General features: G+C 42.0%; 1 protein-coding gene across 2 annotated transcripts in view; it reads right to left on the bottom strand.

The window, feature by feature from the left end:
- The window catches only part of CSMD1 (CUB and Sushi multiple domains 1), a 2,858,343-nt gene that overhangs the window by 826,632 nt on the left and 2,010,088 nt on the right, over window positions 1–21,623 (bottom strand). For both annotated transcript variants that reach the window (XM_077290057.1, XM_077290056.1), the window contains exons 13-16: window positions 15,922–16,104; window positions 10,736–11,062; window positions 1,249–1,443; window positions 764–902 (exon numbers count right to left, since the gene is read on the bottom strand). In XM_077290057.1, coding sequence (XP_077146172.1) covers window positions 764–902; window positions 1,249–1,443; window positions 10,736–11,062; window positions 15,922–16,104 — 844 coding nt within the window. The remainder of the gene's footprint in view (window positions 1–763; window positions 903–1,248; window positions 1,444–10,735; window positions 11,063–15,921; window positions 16,105–21,623) is intronic.

Genomic DNA, 21,623 nt, shown 5'->3' with positions numbered 1-21,623 from the left:
GCTACCCTGGCCTTTTTCTCAAACATTGCTGTCATGTTTTACTCTATGCTTTCTAAGTGTAGAGATTCCTTACAAAAACGGAAGTGTCATTTTTTTTTTTTACTATTTTTTTTTTTACATTTTTAAATTGCTGCACACTATGTTCACATTATGAAGCACTTTTCAGGCGCATTTTTCAAAAGGTTTCTAGGCAGAATCCAACTGAAGAAGACATCATGTGAATATATCCCTTCACCAGGTCAAAAGTGGCTAGTTTTTGCTTTCATTTTTTCCCCCACTGTTCACTTGCGCATTCTGTTATGCATTTTTTTAAAATCCAGTATGTGGTTCCCGATATATGGAGAGATATCACACAGAAATAATATAGAGCAGTCTGAAGACGCACGCATAGTCAATCCTGTGAGTAACGCCTCCTTGGCAAAGGCCATAAATATTAGCCTCAAATAAAGAGGCCCAAATTTCTAGATCAGTACTATGGATTCGAAAATAAAGCATGAAATAGTCAAGGAAGCAGCGGGAATAAAATAAGAAAAAAACCTGGATATTTTTGACCTAGTGACTGGCCTCTTTAAGGACAAACTAAAAAAAAGACAGTGTCAAAAGTAAAAAAAGACAAAGCAGTAGAGATCCTGTTAAAAAAAGAATTACCTTGAGAACTCAACAATGCTGCTATATTACTTATTCTTCAATAGCCTTGACTATATAACCTTTGATGTGTGTAATGAGATGACTAGACAATAAACTCAAGGAATACATTTCTTACCTTTCAAAAGTAATTTTAACTGAATGTCCAGTGTCTGCTTCAATTATCCATTCACAATTTAATGAATCCTTGTAGTACCCAGGCCAGCCTGGAGGAAGGATAATTCCACTTGAAGCTGTTAAGTGTCCACCACATGGGGCTAAAGAATACAAATGGTGAAGTTAATGATTCTTTATTTGAAGATAACATGTCAGTTGCTTTGATGTAGGGTTGGTATTAGAAAGCACCTTCCTAATAAAAATGCTGCAACATTAGAAATTGGTGTTGTGCCATTTTTCAGTTATTCATCATGAAATTGTATGAATAAATTGCTATCTATGCAACAACATTTGCTTTTTCGAGACCATCAAAGTTTCTCTATGTAACATGTTTTGTGTACTTTTTGTGTTTTGAGCAAAATCAAATCTAAAGCTTCATAATAGAAGAAAAGGCTGTTTTTAAATAAAACATTGAACAAACACATAGGTATGGTAGTAAAATATTACCTTCACATCTTGGAACATTAGAGCTCCACACAACATTGCCATCTTGGATAATACAAGTGATGGACTCAGACCCTTGTGTTTTAATGAAGCCTTCATCACAATGAAAAGTAACAGAGCTTCCAAGAAGAAATCTGTCGCCAAACCTTTTTCCATTTATTGGGATCCCTGGATCGTGACACTCATTTTGACCAAAGGCTGTGAAAATAGATGAATGCATTATTTATATATATATATTTTTTTAAATGTAGGAACAAATCCTTGTCAGTAACCTGTAGATGCATTGATTTATATGATATCACTCAATAATAATACACACAATACACACAATACACTCCCTTGATGATTCCGCAGAGGATGACACGCGTTGGGAGATGCAAATCGTGACTGGGGCTTGTTCACCATCTCTCCTTTTGACAGATAAATCAGAGAGATTGGCGTCCCTTTGATGAATTGGGTGAGATCAAACCTTTTTGACTTCTCATTTGTAGGGATACTGTTCATTGTTTGCCAGTATCCATGATACATATAATTGATGTGTGAAATCGTCGATGACCTAAACAATAATAATGGTTGCATAGGGTGCTCATTTTCTACATGAGGGTTAATGATCCCATAACCATTTGGTGTTATACACTGGTTTAACACTAGAACTACTGATGGAGTCATTTTGACTCCTTGCAATTTTTATTTCTATTCTGTGACTACATTTTTCCGAATTCCGGCTTGAGACTTGATGACTTTTACTCATTTAGGATGTGAAAAAAGATTTTGTGACAATAACTAATTTTATAATTTTGGAATAAAAGAGTACCTTTTTTTCAAAATTTACCTTTAATTACCAAAGGGAGTCATTTTGACTCCCTACTATATTATGCATGTCTTTGTCGCTGAATGTTATTATTTCTTTTAGTTTTCATTTACTTGTATGTTAAGAACAAATGTTGGTTTTGACTTAGAATAATTAGCATTTTAGCAAATATGCTTGACATACACAGGACATATACAGGACATCCGTCATTGAACTCTCGAGTGGACTACATAATTTGTGTAGAATACGGCCTGCAGTTTTTATAATTGCTCATATGGCTAGAAGAACTGCGTTAAAGCCTGCAAATATTGTTGCTATTTTGCATTCTATACATTCTATATACATACTATACATTCTATAAATTAAAGTTACAACAATACCAGGAGCAAGAAACTCTAAAAATAAACAAAAACAAGCCAAGAGTCAAAATGACTCCATCGGGTAGTTCTGGGGGGAGGGGGGGTGACCAGTCTGATAGTCCTAGTGTTAAAATTCTTGAGTCATGATGCTGCACCTTTTTTACTGACAGGTCAATTATGTATATGTTGTAGTAGGTGTTTGGTGGATTTGATATGGTGGATTTGTGGATATTTGAAGTGATTCAGAGGCATACATTACATTCAAATCCAGAATTTTCCACTATATTTGACTATTTTTTGTATAGTATCTGGAGCAGTTTATGTTATAATATTGGGCAAAGTGGTGATATATATCATCTGTGACGCTATATTAGATGTCATGATCTCTGCAGGCAGAGATCATAGCAAGCCTATAGAGGGACAAGCTCTCGGAAGATGGAACTATACTGACCATGAACTAAGCCTGCCACGCAACTAGAAATAGCCAGGTAGCATTTCCTATTTATTGCTAGATGCCCAGCTCTGGCCTAAGACCTAAATAGCTAGCAGAGGGAAATATAAGACCTGGCTCACCTCTAGAGAAATATTCCAAAGAAGACAGTAGCCCCCCACATATAATGACGGTGAGTTCAGATGAAACAACAAACGCAGCAGGAAAATAGTCTTAGCAAATTTGAGGTCCGCTTACTAGATAGCAGAAGACAGAAAGTATACTTTCATGGTCAGCAGAAAAACACTAACAAAACACCATCCAGAGATTACCTTAAACTCTGGCATTAACTCATAACACCAGAGTAGCAATCCCTGATCTACGAGAGCTTTCCAGACACAGTAACAAAACTTCAGCTGTGAACTGGAACAAATAGGCAAAACGAAACATGGACAAAAGTCCAACTTATCTAGTAGTTGTCAGAAGCAGGAACAAGCACTGAGAGGCATCAGATAACATTGTTGACCGGCAAGAAACCACCAGAGAAATGAGCTTAAATAGCAACACCCACTACTGATGGAAACAGGTGAAACAGGAAAGAGGATGACAAGTCCAATTCCACAAGCGGCCACCGGGGGAGCCCAGAATCCAAATTCACAACAGTACCCCCCCCTCAAGGAGGGGGCACCGAACCCTCACCAGATCCACCAGGGCGACCAGGATGAGCCCTATGGAAGGCACGAACAAGATCAGAAGCATGAACATCAGATGCATTGACCCAAGAATTATCCTCCTGGCCGTAACCCTTCCAGTTGACCAGATACTGGAGTCTCCGTCTGGAAACACGAGAGTCCAAAATTTTCTCCACAACGTACTCCAACTCACCCTCAACCAACACCGGAGCAGGAGGCTCAACTGAAGGTACAACAGGTACCTCATACCTGCGCAATAACGACCGATGAAAAACGTTATGAATGGAAAAGGACGCAGGGAGGTCCAAACGGAAAGAAACAGGATTAAGAATCTCCAATATTCTATAAGGGCCGATGAACCGAGGTTTAAACTTAGGAGAAGAGACCCTCATAGGGACAAAACGAGAAGACAACCACACCAAATCTCCAACACAAAGCCGAGAACCAACACGACGATGACGGTTGGCAAAACGCTGAGTCTTCTCCTGGGACAACTTCAAATTGTCCATAACCTGCCCCCAGATGTGATGCAATCTCTCCACCACCGCATCCACTCCAGGACAATCCGAGGATTCCACCTGACCGGAGGAAAATCGAGGGTGAAACCCCGAATTACAGAAAAACGGGGACACCAAGGTGGAAGAGCTGGCCCGATTATTGAGGGCGAACTCTGCCAATGGCAAAAAAGCAACCCAATCATCCTGGTCAGCAGAGACAAAACACCTCAGATATGTCTCCAGGGTCTGATTAGTCCGCTCGGTCTGGCCATTAGTCTGAGGGTGAAAAGCAGATGAAAAAGACAAATCTATGCCCATCCTAGCACAGAATGCCCGCCAAAATCTAGACACAAATTGGGTACCTCTGTCAGAAACAATATTCTCAGGAATACCGTGCAATCGGACAACATTCTGAAAAAACAGAGGAACCAACTCAGAAGAAGAAGGCAACTTGGGCAGAGGAACCAAATGGACCATTTTAGAGAAACGGTCACAGACCACCCAGATGACAGACATCTTCTGGGAAACAGGCAGATCCGAAATAAAATCCATCGAGATGTGTGTCCAAGGCCTCTTAGGAATAGGCAAGGGCAACAGCAGTCCGCTAGCCCGAGAACTACAAGACTTGGCCCGAGCACAAATGTCACATGACTGCACAAAGACTCGCACATCTCGTGACAGGGAAGGCCACCAGAAGGATCTTGCCACCAAATCCCTGGTACCAAAAATTCCGGGATGACCTGCCAATGCAGAAGAATGTACCTCAGAGATGACTCTACTGGTCCAATCATCCGGAACAAACAGTCTATCAGGCGGACAACGATCCGGTCTATCCGCCTGAAACTCTTGCAAGGACCGCCGCAGATCAGGAGAAACGGCCGACAAAATTACTCCCTCCCTGAGGATACCTGTGGGTTCAGCATTACCAGGAGAGTCCGGGTCAAAACTCCTAGAAAGGGCATCTGCCTTAACATTCTTAGAACCCGGTAGGTATGACACCACAAAATTAAAGCGAGAAAAAAATAAAGACCAGCGCGCCTGTCTAGGATTCAGGCGCCTGGCAGTCTCAAGATAAATCAAATTTTTGTGGTCAGTCAATACCACCACCTGATGCTTAGCCCCCTCTAGCCAATGGCGCCACTCCTCAAACGCCCACTTCATGGCCAAAAGCTCCCTATTCCCAACATCATAATTCCGCTCTGCGGGCGAAAATTTGCGAGAAAAGAAGGCACAAGGCCTAATGACGGAGCAGTCGGAACCTTTCTGCGACAACACTGCCCCAGCTCCGATCTCCGAAGCGTCAACCTCAACCTGAAAAGGCAGATTCACATCAGGCTGACGTAACACAGGGGCAGAGGCAAAACGGTGCTTAAGCTCCTGAAAGGCCTCTACAGCATGAGGGGACCAATTAGCAACATCAGCGCCATGTCTGGTCAAATCAGTCAGTGGTTTAACGACATCCGAAAAACCAGCAATAAATCGGCGGTAAAAGTTGGCAAAGCCCAAAAATCTCTGAAGACCCTTAAGAGAGGAGGGCTGAGTCCAGTCACAAATAGCTTGCACCTTGACGGGATCCATCTCAATGGAAGAGGGAGAAAAAATATACCCCAAAAAGGAAATTTTCTGGACCCCAAAAACGCACTTAGACCCCTTCACACATAAAGAATTAGACCGCAGAACCTGAAAAACTCTCCTGACCTGCTGGACATGAGAGTCCCAGTCATCAGAAAAAATCAGAATATCATCCAGATATATTATCATAAATTTATCCAGAAAATCGCGGAAAGTATCATGCATAAAAGACTGGAAAACTGAAGGGGCATTAGAAAGACCAAAAGGCATGACCAAATACTCAAAGTGGCCCTCGGGCGTATTAAACGCGGTCTTCCACTCATCCCCCTGCCTGATCCGCACCAAATTATACGCCCCACGAAGATCAATTTTAGAGAACCACTTAGCACCCTCTATACGAGCAAACAAATCAGTAAGCAATGGCAATGGGTATTGGTACTTAACAGTGATCTTATTCAGAAGCCGATAATCAATACATGGCCTCAAAGAGCCGTCCTTTTTTGAGACAAAGAAAAACCCAGCTCCCAAGGGAGAAGAAGATGGACGAATATGTCCCTTTTCCAAAGACTCCTTTATATATTCCCGCATAGCAGCATGTTCCGGCACAGACAGATTAAACAAACGACCCTTTGGATATTTGCAACCCGGTATCAAATCTATGGCACAATCGCACTCACGGTGCGGAGGTAACGACCCAAGCTTGGGTTCATCAAAGACGTCTTGGTAATCAGAGAGGAACTCAGGGACTTCAGAGGGAATGGACGACGAAATAGAAACCAAAGGTAAGTCCCCATGAATACCCTTACATCCCCAGCTCAACACAGACATTGCTCTCCAGTCCAAGACTGGATTGTGAGACTGCAACCATGGCAATCCCAGTACCAAATCGTCATGTAAATTATACAGCACCAGGAAACGAATAATCTCCTGGTGATCCGGATTGATACGCATGGTTACTTGTGTCCAGTATTGTGGTTTATTATTAGCCAATGGGGTGGAGTCAATCCCCTTCAGAGGAATAAGAGTCTCCAAAGGCTCTAAATCAAAACCACAACGATTGGCAAAGGACCAATCCATAAGACTCAGAGCGGCGCCAGAGTCAACATAGGCGTCCGTGGCAATGGATGACAAAGAGCAAATCAGGGTTACAGACAAAATAAACTTAGACTGAATGGTGCCAATGGAAACAGACTTATCAAGCTTCTTTGTACGCCTAGAGCATGCTGATATAACATGAGTAGAATCCCCACAATAGAAGCACAATCCATTCTTCCGTCTAAAATTCTGTCGCTCGCTCCTGGACAGAATTCTATCACACTGCATACTTTCTGGCGTCTTTTCCATAGACACCGCCAGATGGTGCACCGGTTTGCGCTCCCGCAGACGCCTATCAATCTGAATAGCCATTGTCATGGACTCATTCAGACCTGCAGGCACAGGGAACCCCACCATAACATCCTTAACGGCATCAGAGAGACCTTCTCTGAAAGTTGCCGCCAAGGCGCACTCATTCCACTGAGTAAGCACAGACCATTTACGGAATTTTTGGCAGTAAACCTCAGCTTCGTCTTGCCCCTGAGATAGTGCCATCAAAGTTTTTTCTGCCTGAAGTTCCAAATGAGGTTCCTCATAAAGCAAGCCCAAGGCCAGAAAAAACGCATCCACATCGCGCAACGCAGGATCCCCTGCTGGCAATGAGAAGGCCCAATCTTGAGGGTCACCCCTGAGCAAGGAAATCACAATCCTAACCTGCAGAGCAGGGTCTCCAGCAGAACGAGACTTCAGGGACAAATAAAGCTTACAATTATTTCGGAAATTCTGGAAGCTAGCTCTATTCCCTGTGAAGAACTCCGGCAAAGGAATTCTCGGCTCAGATACTGGAGCATGTACCACAAAATCTTGTAAATTTTGTACTTTCATGATGAGATTATTCAAACCCGCAGTTACACTCTGAAGATCCATTATTGTCAGGTGCACACAGAGCCATACAGAGATTAGGAGGAGAGAGAGAAAAAAGACTGCAGCAAGGCAAACTGGAGGGAAAAAAAAAAAAAAAAAAAAAATTCCAGCAGACTTCTTATAACTCTCCTTTCTCAACCTGGGTCTTTAACACTTTATGGGCCGGTCAAACTATCATGATCTCTGCAGGCAGAGATCATAGCAAGCCTATAGAGGGACAAGCTCTCGGAAGATGGAACTATACTGACCATGAACTAAGCCTGCCACGCAACTAGAAATAGCCAGGTAGCATTTCCTATTTATTGCTAGATGCCCAGCTCTGGCCTAAGACCTAAATAGCTAGCAGAGGGAAATATAAGACCTGGCTCACCTCTAGAGAAATATTCCAAAGAAGACAGTAGCCCCCCACATATAATGACGGTGAGTTCAGATGAAACAACAAACGCAGCAGGAAAATAGTCTTAGCAAATTTGAGGTCCGCTTACTAGATAGCAGAAGACAGAAAGTATACTTTCATGGTCAGCAGAAAAACACTAACAAAACACCATCCAGAGATTACCTTAAACTCTGGCATTAACTCATAACACCAGAGTAGCAATCCCTGATCTACGAGAGCTTTCCAGACACAGTAACAAAACTTCAGCTGTGAACTGGAACAAATAGGCAAAACGAAACATGGACAAAAGTCCAACTTATCTAGTAGTTGTCAGAAGCAGGAACAAGCACTGAGAGGCATCAGATAACATTGTTGACCGGCAAGAAACCACCAGAGAAATGAGCTTAAATAGCAACACCCACTACTGATGGAAACAGGTGAAACAGGAAAGAGGATGACAAGTCCAATTCCACAAGCGGCCACCGGGGGAGCCCAGAATCCAAATTCACAACAATTAGATATATGAGTAGCTCCTATAAAGGAGATATCGCTAAGATCAATCTATACATATTGGAGATCTATCTGGATATTAATAGAATTAATCCCACATATATACCTAATTTTTTGACTATTAAGGTCAGATTGAATCATAGGACTTTATATCCTGCCAGTACCTTACCATTACCATTTTATCCTTGTGCATGTTGATGGTCATAGGGCACTTGTCAACACTGTGGTCCCAACCCCCCATTTTTTATCTTTTGTCTATTTTTTGTGAAACGAGTTTTAAATATTATACCTATTAAAGGTTAAGTTTTATAATATCCGCTTCATTTGATACATAATTGTGTGTTTTTTTCCGGCTTACATATTATTATAATAATACACACTATTGATAACTTATTACAGCAATTTTTTCACATTGTTTTATTTTTGATTAAAAAGACAAAATGCCTTTTTTCTATGGGTGATAGGAAAATTATTATACTAAATACGCTTATATTTGTTAAATTTTTTGAACTTGTGTGCAACAATAATGTGTTTTAAGTGAAGAGCCATTTTTGAGTAGCTGTTTATAGAGACATTTTTTTTTCAGTCAAGGAAGCCATTTTAGAGCTAAGTTGTTGAGAATTTTAAGGAAAGTTGTCACCACAATATCCTAGGATAAACAATCACTTTCTCTTTGTGGAGGGGGTCTAAGTACCATAGCCGCAATAAATCTAAAAATGAAAGGAACAAAATGCTAGATAAATACGGTGACTCCAATACTTGTAGTCTCACTCTCTCTTTTTTTAAATGTTTGCAAGTTTGGGAAATGCGCTTGTGCCACTAATGACTTTGAACTTCCTATTCAAGAATTACGTAAAAGTAACCTATCACTAGGTTTTCCATTATTAAACTGCTGCTAATACATTATGTCCTTCCTAATGAGGATTATATCAGACCTAAAACATTTTATCTATTCCCTGCTCTCCTGTATGATACTCAGCGTCAAGTGATCTGATGATCACATACAGACAAATCATGACATGCGCTGGAAATGAGTGCCGAAACAAGATTCACCTGTGACCCTTTGGACGGCTTTGTATGCACCATTTAATTGGCCCATATGTGAGTAATATTAGGTATACAAGACTTGCAAGAGAAGTTTTTTGACATACTTCCCTTGATAAAGCACATGTGCGAAACACTAGTCGGGGTGGCTGTGGTGGTCTTGATGGTGCATTAATCACACTATGGGTGAGGTATAGTATTTGATTAATTTCACTTATATGGCTTTACCTGTCTTATGGGGGTCGACTGTTTATCTGTATAAATGTGTGACAGCCATCTTTGAATACATAATGGACTACTATCACTAACCCTGAGGATTTGGACTTACCACTGTCTATCTCTTCTTAATCCTTCCTCTTTAAATGATTCGTATATGGGCACTTGTTGTATGATATATGTTTTTAAACTGTACCTAAATTTTTTTTAATTTTATTTTACTATTTAAGTAAGTGGTCTAGTGAATACCTTGGTATTCATATGTATGCTGCTATATGGAGTAAGCCACTGCTGACTTTAATGTAGCGTTGGATAGCGACATGTCTCCAGCCTTATACAAATATATATATGTTCTTTGTGTATCTGTGCAATCTTAGCACCTGCTGTAAACTCACGAGCCTAGCCCATCAAACACAGAGGGGTTGAGTTAGCTGGCTTGCTACAGGCACCCGCTTCGTCAGCACCGGTCCATTGGACTTCTCGACACTGAGTATCATGCAAGTGAGCACTGAATAAAGATCGTTTTTAGAGGTCTGCCAAGATGCAGAGGCACAATAAACAAGCCATTATGATTCTACTTCAAAGGCGGATATTGTGTTAGCAGCAATATTATCGGGAATCTTAATGACAAGTTCCTTTTAATTTCACAGAAAAACAGCTGTTTTACCCCTGGACCAGCACGGTTGTTGCTAATGGTCGTGCAATTTTGCAGGCCAAACAGATGTTTCCCTGCAAATGAAATGATTCCTAATGAAGGAGTTTAAATAGTACAGCCACTCAGTCAAGCTGCAGTTTTTAGCCATAAGCAGTGAGTGCAGCCGAAAAGTTTCACTACTTGAAATCAGTTATGCACTGCGGCAGAGAGTCGTGAGTGTTAGTGGGCAGGAGAACAGCTGAGAGGACCTTCTCTGACAAGAATGTATTTCATATTCTAGCAATGCTATTTTTTGGAAATGGAGAATGGCTTTGAGGAAATATATGCATACATATACAATTCTAAAGATCAGAGAAAGCAAATACTTACTGGTATAGGTTATATTGAAGCCTCTCCCTGTTGTTGAATGATCAGACTGAAATTCTAAGCGCACAATATGACTGTTGCTTGCAATCTGAGAAGGTACTTCATTCCCAGAAAATGTTCCAAGAGCAGGTAAATCTGCAATTCCCTCATCCTTTACAGCAACATAATCAAACTGTGGCTCCACATCAAAGTCATTAAAGATCAGATGAATCCTGCTCCCTGGCTCAGATATTATTAGCCACACACAGTTCATGTTGTTTCCATACTCATCAGGGTAGTTTGGTGAAAGGATGATCCCAGAAGGTGTGGTAAAGTTGAAGAAGCATGAAACTAGGGTAGAGGGTTAAAAACATGGTATTAGAAGGAGAAAAGAAAAACAAATTCAGCAAATAAAATATTGTATAAGATATATAATGAAACTGCACTTACAGGGAATCTGTCAGCAGGTTTTTGCTAAGTAATCTGATAGTACCATGACATAAGGAAAAAAAGCCTGATTCCAGGTATGTATGACTTACTGAGTTACTTGCTCATAGAAATCCTGTGTTCTCTGATGGAGATGCAGCAGAGCTAAGAGTTGAACAGTGTCTAACCTTACCCAACCACACCCCTGACTGGCAGCTTCCTGTGTACACTGTGCTTTGTGAACAAGCTGCTACTCAGCAATGGGGGTGGGATACACAGATTAGTCTGACTGATCTGCCCATGAGCTGTAGTCCAATGTGTTGATCTTTTGCTGATAAAATGCTGATTGCCTAGAAAGTGACACATCATTGGGATCATGGTCTCCTCTCCTATATTATGATGTTCTCAGATTAAATAACAAGAACCTGCAGACAGATTCCTTTTTAAGGTTCTATGTTTTAAATGCATCTTACATTCCATATAATTTTAAGCATCAAACCAACCTTGCAATAGAGCCCAGCACCAAAAATACATAATTGTTTATACACTTTACCTCATGATAGAGAGAGAGAGAGAGAGAGAGAGAGATATACTACTGTTCAAAAGTTTATGGTCACCAAGACAATTTTGTGTTTTTCATGAAAACTCATACTTTCATTAATCAAATGAGTTGCTAAATAAATTGAAAATCTAGTCCAGACACTGACAAGGGTAGAAAAAAAACATTTTTATTTGAAATAATAATTTTCTCCTTCAAACTGTGCTTTTGGCAAAGAATGCTCCCTTTGCAGCAATTACAGCATTGCAGACCTTTGGCATTCTAGCAGTTAATTTGCTGAGGTAATCTGGAGAAATTTCAACCCATGCATCCAGAAGTCCCTCCCACAAGTTGGTTTGGCTTGATGAGCACTTTTTGCACTCCATTACAGATAGAATACCAGCTGCCTGCTTCTTCCCTACATAGTTCTTGCATAATTTGGAAGTGTGCTTTTGGTCATTGTCCTGATGTAGGATGAAGTTGACTCTAATCAAGTGCTGTCCACAGGTTATAACAAGGAATGATAGCCTTCCTTATTCAAAATCCCCTTTACCCTGTACAAACCTCCCACTTTGCCAGCACCAAAGCAACCCCAGACCATCAAATTACCTCCACCATGCTTGACAGATGGCATCAGGCACTCTTCCAGCATCTTTTAAGTTGTTCTGCGTCTCACAAATATTCTTCCGTGTGATTCCAACACCTCAAACTTGGATTTGTCTGTCCATAACACTTTTTTCCAATCTTCCTCTGTCCAATGTCTGTGTTCTTTTGACCATATTAATCTTTTCCTTTTATTAGCCAGTCTCAGATATGACTTTTTCTTTGCCACTCTGCCCTGAAGGCCAGCATCCCGGAATCGCCTCTTCACTGTAGAAGTTGACACTGGCGTTTTGCTTGTACTATTTTATGAAGCTGCCAGTTGAGAACCTGTGAGATTTCTCAAACTACAGACTCTAATGTACTTGTCTTATTGCTCAGTTGTGCAGTGGGGCCTCCCATTTCTCTTTCTACTCTGGTTAGAGCCTGTTTGTGCTCTCCTCTGAAGGGAGTAGTACACGCCATTGAAGGAAATCTTTAGTTTCTTGGCAATTTCTCGCATTGAATAATTTTCATTTCTAAGAACAAGAATAGACTGTCGAGCTTCATATGAAGGTTATTTTTTATGGCCATTTTGAGAGTTTAATGGAACTAACAAATGTAATGCTCCGTATTCTCAACTAGCTCAAAGGAAGGTCAAGTTTATAGGTTCTCTAATCAGCCAAACTGTTTTCAATTGTGCTAACAAGGGTTTTCAAGTGTATTCTAACCATCCAATAGCCTTCTTACACAGTTAGTAAACACAAAGTACAATAAGAACACTGGAGTGAAGGTTTTGGAAATGGGCCTCTATACACCTATGAAGATATTGCATTGCAAACCAGATGTTTACAGCTAGAATAGTCATTTACCATATTAACAATTTATAGAGTGTATTTCTGAATCATTTAATGTTAACTTTATTGGAAAAAACTGTGCGTTTCTTTCAAAAATAAGAAAAATTCTAAGTGACCCTAAACTTTTGAACGGTAATGTATACACTGTATGTAAACAGTGTAGAAAATAAGTATTTGCTACACTGACGATTTTGCAAGTTTTCCCACCACAAAGAGTGGAGAGGCCTGTAATTTTAACTTCAACTTTGAATGGCAGAATCTTAAAAAAATCCAGAAAATAAAATTATATTTCATACAATAGAAAAACAGAACTTAAAGGGAACCTGTCACCCCCAAAATCGAAGGTGAGCTAAGCCCACAGCATCAGGGGCTTATCTACAGAATTCTGTAATGCTGTAGATAAGCCTCTGATGTATCCTGAAAGATGAGAAAAAGAGGTTAGATTATACTCACCCAGGGGCGGTCCCGCTGCGGTCCAGTCCAATGAGTGTCGCGGTCTGGTCCGGGGCCTCCCATCTTCTTACGATGATGTCCTCTTGTCTTCACGCTGTGGCTCCGGTGCAGGCATACTTTGTCTGCCTTGTTGATGGCAGAGCAAAGTACTGCAGTGCGCAGGCGCCGGGAAAGGTCAGAGAGGCCCGGTGCCTGTGCACTGCAGTACTTTGCTCTGCTATCAGCAGGGCAGACAAAGTACACCTGCGCAAGAGCAGCAGCATGAAGACAAGAAGAGGATGTCATCGTAAGAAGATGGGAGGCCCCGGACCGGACCGCGACGCCCTTCAGATCGGACCGCCCACCCAGGTGAGTATAATCTAACCTCTTTTTCTCATCTTTCAGGATATATCGGGGGCTTATCTACAGCATTACAGAACGCTGTAGATAAGCACCTGAGGCTGGTGGGCTTAGCTCACCTTCGATTTTGGGGGTGATAGGTAGTGTTGAGCGATACCGTCCCATACTTGAAAGTATCGGTATCGGATAGTATCGGCCAATACCCGAAAAGTATCGGATATCGCCGATACCGATGCCCGATACCAATACAAGTCAATGGGACACCAAGTATCGGAAGGTATCCTGTATGGTTCCCAGGGTCTGAAGGAGAGGAAACTCTCCTTCAGGCCCTGGGATCCATATTAATGTGTAAAATAAAGAATAAAAATAAAAAATATTGATATACTCACCTCTCCGACGCAGCCTGGACCTTACCGCTGTAACTGGCAGCTTCCATTCCTAAGAATGAGCGCTTGAAAGACCTTAGATGACGTCGCGGCCTGTGATTGGTCGCGTGGTGGTCATGTGACCGCTCACGTGACCAATCACAGGCTGCGACGTCATCTAAGGTCTTTCAAGCGCTCATTCTTAGGAACGGAAGCTGCCGGTTACATCGGTAAGGTCCGGGCTGCGTCGGAGAGGTGAGTATATCAATATTTTTTATTTTTATTCTTTATTTTACACATTAATATCGATCCCGATACCGATTCCCGATATCACAAAAGTATCGGATCTCGGTATCGGAATTCCGATACAGCAAATATCGGCCGATACCCGATACTTGCGGTATCGGAATGCTCAACACTAGTGATAGGTTCCCTTTAATATTTAGTACGGCAACCTTTTTTCAATTACAGAGATCTGGCGTTTCCTTAAGCTCCTGACGAAGTTTGCACACACTCCAGCATTGATTTTGGCACACTCCTCCATACAGATCTCCTCCAGATTTTTCATGTTTTTGGAGCTGTTGCTGGGCATCATTGAGTTTCAGCTCTCTCCAAATGTTTTTTATTGGGTTCGAGTCTTGAGACTGGCTAGGCCACCCAAGACCTTGAAATGCTTCTTATGGAGCAACTCCTTAGTTGCCATGTCTGTGTGTTTCTTGTCATTTTCATCCTGGAAGACCCATCTGCGACCCATCTTCAATGTTCTTACAGAGGGAAGGAGGTTGTTGGGCAAAATCTCGAGATACATAACCCCGTCCATTCTCTCTTCAATATGGTACAGTCACCCTGTACCCTTTGCAGAAAAACACACCCAAAGAATGATGTTTTCTCCACCATGCTTCACGGTTGGGAGGGTGTTCTTGAGGTTGTACTCATCCTTCTTCCTCCAAACCCTGCGATTGGAGTTGATACCAAAATGTTCTATTTTGGTCTCATCTGACCACATGACCTTTTCCTATGCCTCATCTGGATCATCCAGATTGTCATTGGCGAACTTCAAATTGGCCTGGACATTTGCTGGAGTGAGCAGGGGGACCTTGCTGCCTTGCAGGATTTTAATCCATGATGGCATAGTGTGTTACTAATGGTACTGTTTTAGACTGTGGTCCCAGTGCTTGTCAGTTCATTGACCAGGTCCTCACTTGTAGTTCTGGGATGATTCCTGACCTTTCTCTGAATCATAGTTACCCCAGATAGATAGATAACATGGGAAAAGGAAGGCAGCACTCCTACAACTTGAAATAAACATATGAATTTATTCAGACCGACATGGCGTGGCGACATTTTGGCTCACACTGAGTTTTTCTCAAACCTTATTCTCTAGTTATTGGAGTGCTGCCTTCCTTTTCCCTGTTATGGACTTGGGCAAGTATTGGATGAACTGCTAAGAAGGCCTGTGCACATACAAGTATAATTGTGTGCTGTTCCAATTTACATTCTTAGATAGATAGATAGATAGATAGATAGATAGATAGATAGTTAGAAAGATAGATAGATAGAGATTTTGCTTATATTATTTTATATAATTGTGTATTTTAAATAATAGCATTGTTTTCTCATACATTTTTTTACAAATACTTTAAATCCACTTACAAACGCAACCGGGCTTATTTCCAGACCACTGATTATTTTGTTGACATGTGATTGTTTTTTCTCCAACAAGTTCAAAAGCAGACAGACACTCAAATGTTAGTATGTCTCCATGCACGAAGCTGCTGCCATTTCTTTTACCATAAACAGGAATTCCTGGATCTCCGCATCCACCTTTCTCAATTTCTGAGTGAAAAAAAATAAATATCACAAGTGTTAAAACACAATTTAGATATAATGCATCAGATTTGTTTATTCTGATATTGAAAAAAGTGAGGTGATAGTAGCTGCTATATTCAAAATGTAAATTAAAATTTAATTTCTAACATACAGTAAATATATAATCAGATAAACACATCACTGGATATATTTATTATATTTTGTGAGCCTATCTATTTGAATGTATTGCTTTCTCTTCTATGTATCCATACATCTATATTTTCGGACGTGTAATTTCATTAATATAAAGTACATGACTTTTTTGTATTTAAGCATTTTTAGTTATGTAGTTTTTGTAAAGATATGTTTTCGCTTGTAATATTCCTTAAAAATGAGTTATTGCATGGCTACACTACTAAGTACATCGAATCTACAGGTCATGCTCAAACACAGAAAATCAATAAGACCAGGCACAGTGAGATAGAACTAAAATCCAATACAAGCAAACAGCAAAATAATTAGACATTTAACTGTTCATTTTACTGGTTTGAGAAGGCTAATAACAGTTAAACGGAGATGAATCAGCTCTGATAGAGTTCACGGCTTAAGGATTCCAAGAATGTCTCTGTGTCCATAACTTATATTGATCTGGAGTAATCTAGCAATAGGATATAAATTATATTTATGCAGTATTCTGTGTCTTTTCTATTATGTTGTAATGTAAATCATTCCTGTACATTGGTATCACTTTTATATATTCTGCAAAATATGCTTTCTGCATAAACAAGTTATTAAAAGTGCCAGCATGTAGTAAGTGTTGGAGAAAATTGATAATATAGTAGCTTTTTTAAATTGTGATATTCATCTTCAGAGTCCAATGTACCGTATTTTCCGGCGTATAAGACGACTGGGCGTATAAGACGACCCCCCAACTTTACCAGTTAAAATATAAAATCTTCTTAAAAGTCGGGGGTCTTCTTATACACCCTATGTCGTCTTATAGGGCCGGTGAATATGTGCCTTTTGGGGGGGGGGGAGTGATCCTGATGCCGAGGGGGCGTCTCACAGGAAAGTGAGTATCCCCCATTACCTTATCGTAGCGGTGCAGCGTGGGGGTCTCAGTGCTGGGAGTGGCGGCGGCGGCTGCTGTGCTCTGGTGCGGCGGCTGCTGTGCTCTGGTGCGGCGGCTGCTGTGCTCTGGTGCGGCGGCTCCTCTTCTGTGTGGGGCCTCTGTGCTGTGAGGTGGCGGTGGCGGCGGCATATCTTTATCCAGTTGGGGCTCCTCCGGCATCTCCTTAGCCCTGGAGGCCCCGCCGCAACTCCATCGGTGCAATGCAGCGGCCATTTTCCCGGAGGCAGCTCAATAGGTGCGATGCGGTGGCCTCCGGGAAAATGGCCGCTGCTCAGATTCAGATCTCGTCCCGAAATCTCGGGACACGAGATCTGAATCTGAGCAGCGGCCATTTTCCCGGAGGCCACCACATTGCACCGATGGAGTTGCGGCGGGGCCTCCAGGGCTAAGGAGATGCCGGAGGAGCCCCAACTGGATAAAGATACGCCGCTGCCGCCGCCGCCGCCACCTCACAGCACAGAGGCCCCACACAGAAGAGGAGCCGCCGCACCAGAACACATCAGCCGCCGCCGCTCCCAGCACTGACACCCCCACGCTGCACCGCTAGGATAAGGTAATGGGGATTACTCACTTTCCTGTGAGACGCCCCCTCGTCATCAGGATCACTCCCCCTCCCCACCCACCATATACACCGGCGTACACGACGATTCCCGGCGTATAAGACGACCCCCGACTTTTAAGAAGATTTTCGGGGGTTAAAAAGTCGTCTTATACGCCGGAAAATACGGTAATTCATATTCTCCACTGTCTAGCGAGAAATAATTTTGCACACTACAAGCATGGTCAAACTGAACCACCCTAGTACCAGTAGATGGTCTGGGGGGCTGGTATACTGACATAATAATGTACCCTTAAGGACAACTGACTTTTAAAGGGAATCTGTTGGCGGGTTTTTACTATGTGATCTGAGGACAGCATGAAGTAGGGGTTAAAACACAGAATTCAACGATGTGTCACAGGTCAAGCTGTGTGCTGTTGTTTACTGACACTGAAGGTTTAATCACCTGGTGATTATCATTGTTCAGACTACAGAAGCAGTGTATGCTTGCCAGTATGACTCCCTCCTCTCCTGTGATGAACACCTCACAATCTATAGCCTATGTGGCGGGTGTATGGCGTATGTGTATGGTGTGGGCGGGGTTAGCATTTTCAGCTCTGCTGTATGACTAAATCTAAAAACTCTGTGTCATAAATGCTGCACCCAGTAAACTAAGTGATACATCATTGACGTCAGTATCTCTTTGTCTATTCCATGCTGCTTTCAGATGAGGTAGCAAAAACCTGCTGACAGATTCCCTTTAATAAAGGAGCTAAACAATAAACAACAAACTCCATTTGAAGCTTATTTGAAACCTACCGTATTTTTCCGACTATAAGACGCACTTTTTCCTCAAAAAAATTGTGAGGAAAATGGGGTGTGTGTCTTATAGTTGGAACATAGGCTTACCGGCATTGTGGCGGCGACAGAGGTGCGGGGATGATGTGGTGCGGTGACCGGTATGGCGTGAGCAGGGTCCCATCCACTTTTGAGGTGAATCCACGGCCCGGTATTGAAGGAGAGCAGCAGAGCTGGGTGAGTTACGGTTTTCCCGGTGGCGGCGGCCATCTTCCTGAGGCCGTGCGTGCGCAGATTGAGTTTTCTGCTTCCTGGGGCTTCAGGAAAATGGCCGTGCGAGGCCGCGCGTGCGCAGATGGAGATCGCGGCGGCCATTTTCCTGAAGCCGAGTTCGCAGATTGAGATCTGGGCTTCAGGAAAATGGCCGCCGCGATCTCCATCTGTGCACGCGCAGCCTCCCGCGGCCATTTTCCTGAAACCCTGGAAGCAGAGTACTGAATCTGCGCACGCGCGGCCCCAGAAAGATGGCCGCCACCACCGGGAAAACTCACCCAGCTCTGCTGCTCTCCTTCAATACCGGGCCGCGGATTCACCTCAAATGTGGACGGGACCCTGCTCATGCCATACGGGTCACCGCACCACATCATCCCCGCACCTCTGTCGCTGCCACAATGCCGGTAAGCCCGCCACCACCGGGAAAACCGTGACTCACCCAGCTCTGCTACTCTCTTTTAATACTGCCATGGCATCACCTCAAATGTGGAAGGGACCCTGGCCGCCGCCACCTGAGGAAGTGACCGCACATCGGCCGCCGCCACAGCACTGCCGCAACCTCCCCATGGACACCAGACCATGGCGTCGCCCACCTAAGCAGGATGGGACCCTGCTCAGGTGCACGCCGTTCTGCCCACCGCACCTCAGCATCACCTCACCTCTGCCACCACCATGCCTCCTGTGACCCTGCTCTGCCACTGCCTGCCCTCAGGTAAGAGATCTTAAATTCAGAAAATAAGATGGACCCCCATCTTATAAAAAATCTTTTTTTCTGCAATTTTCACCCCAAATTTGGGGTGCGTCTTATGGTCCGGTGCGTCTTATAGTCCGAAAAATATGGTATATCTTGAAGTTGGAAAGAATTATTATATTTAACTAAGAAACAACTTAGAATAGCTTGTCCTTTTTAAACAAAACCTCATTTTTAGAAGGGTTCCTTGTCAATAAGCTGATCACAAAGTGTTGGGTCCCTTACCAGAGCTCACAACCATCTGCTATAATCTTTAGGTGAAACTGGTGTAAGTGCTGAAATTTTCCTGCACCTGCATGGAGGAAATAAAAATGGTTTTCCGAGATTTTGTTTATTCCCATGATTTGCCCACTCTAAAAATATGCTCACTGCCAAACTAGCATTGTCTCTGCTGCTACTTATTGTCTAAGCTGACAGGCTGTAGTGCTAATGTCACTATTACAGCATGTGACTTGCTGCAGACAATCACTTGGCTCAGCTGTCTTGTGACGACTACAATGCCACTGGTTACAGTGGTCACATAGACTGCAGTAGTGACATCACTGCTGCAGCTTGTCATCACGGAGAGGATCCTAGGCAGAGAGGCAGATATGGACTTGTGATGGGTTTACAGCAGGCAAGCCAGCACAATAAAAACTATAAACCCATTTAAAAATTGCATACTGTCCTTTAAAATCACTTATTTGTTTAACACAGACTGGGATTTCAAAATGAAAAATAATCTGTCATTGCCCTTACTGCAATCAAGAGATGAGAACCCCTCCCTCCTTTATTAATTGGAAATTCTATAATAGGATATATGAAAAATGGTTGCTTGATTATTGGCATAAAGCCCATTTTGTATGAACCCTCCACCCGCATTTCATTAAAGCGGAAACATATGCTGGACACTACTGTGTGTGTAGTACATTGATTCTCCAAACTCGTTTATCACAACTACTCTAATGTGGCCTTGTATCTGAACTCTGGTGGGTCTGTTGCGCCCACAGTTAATTTGTTACCCGACCATGGACAGCACAACAAAAACTCACATCCGGACTTCTTTTGCTTGATGTTTCCCCGAATGCACAGATAAAGCAGACGCTTTGTCCTACAGTTTCTCTGATTGAAAGCATGGTATGTCTGTGTATAACTTCAGGCCACATTCATAAGTTCAGTATTTGGTCAGTATTTTACATCAGTATTTGCGAGCAAAAACCAGAAGTGGTTGAAAAATGGAAAAATTGTGCATATGTTGATATTATACTTTTCCTCTGATTGGTGCACTCCTGGTTTTGGAAAATTATTGTGGCCTAAAGAGAACCTGAGAACCTGTCAGCAGGTTTTTGCTAACTCATCTGAGAGCAGCAACAAGGGTCAGAAAGCTGTTCCTGCCCACACCAGGCTCTGTATATACAATGTCTATAGACAATGTTAATCACAAAGTGTTTAAATTTTCAGTCTTAGCAAATAATACTACACCACAAGATATGTGACACATTAATAGTTTAGTTTAGTTACACTGAAGGGAAACAAGTACTGATTTTGGATTTATAAGTACATTACAATTTAGTTACAAATTGCATTTACCATCAGATAGGCAATAAATGACAATATCTATTTTAACATTTCCCTGGACCTGTCCTTTGGCTTTTCTCTGACACCTCAAACCACAGAACTTTGATTTTACAAGTATAGTGTAACCAAATGACTTTCCAACAAATGGTGTGATATCTTCTTTTTCTAATTTTAATGGTAACATTTATTTTATTTAAAATGTGTATTAAGTGTTCATCGCAAGATATATCTTTATAAAATTCTCTCTTGCGTATAATTGGATTATACTCAAGCTTTCATTCAAGTACAAGCACTTAGCTGTCTTCTTTACAGTTTCATATATATTTATATTATGTCTTTACGTCACTAACCGTCACAATGAAAAATAACATATGAAAAAGATACTGGTCAGTATAACTTCTTCCGTAATAGGATACTATGATGTTCTTTTATATTTCACAATTGCTGTTTGAAGGGAAATATGTAACATTGTGCATGAATAATTACTTATCCTCCCT

This window comes from Ranitomeya variabilis, chromosome 2 (genome assembly GCF_051348905.1).
Source record: "Ranitomeya variabilis isolate aRanVar5 chromosome 2, aRanVar5.hap1, whole genome shotgun sequence".
NCBI classification, from domain to species: domain Eukaryota; kingdom Metazoa; phylum Chordata; class Amphibia; order Anura; family Dendrobatidae; genus Ranitomeya; species Ranitomeya variabilis.
This window is presented reverse-complemented; position numbering and strand designations above follow the sequence as displayed.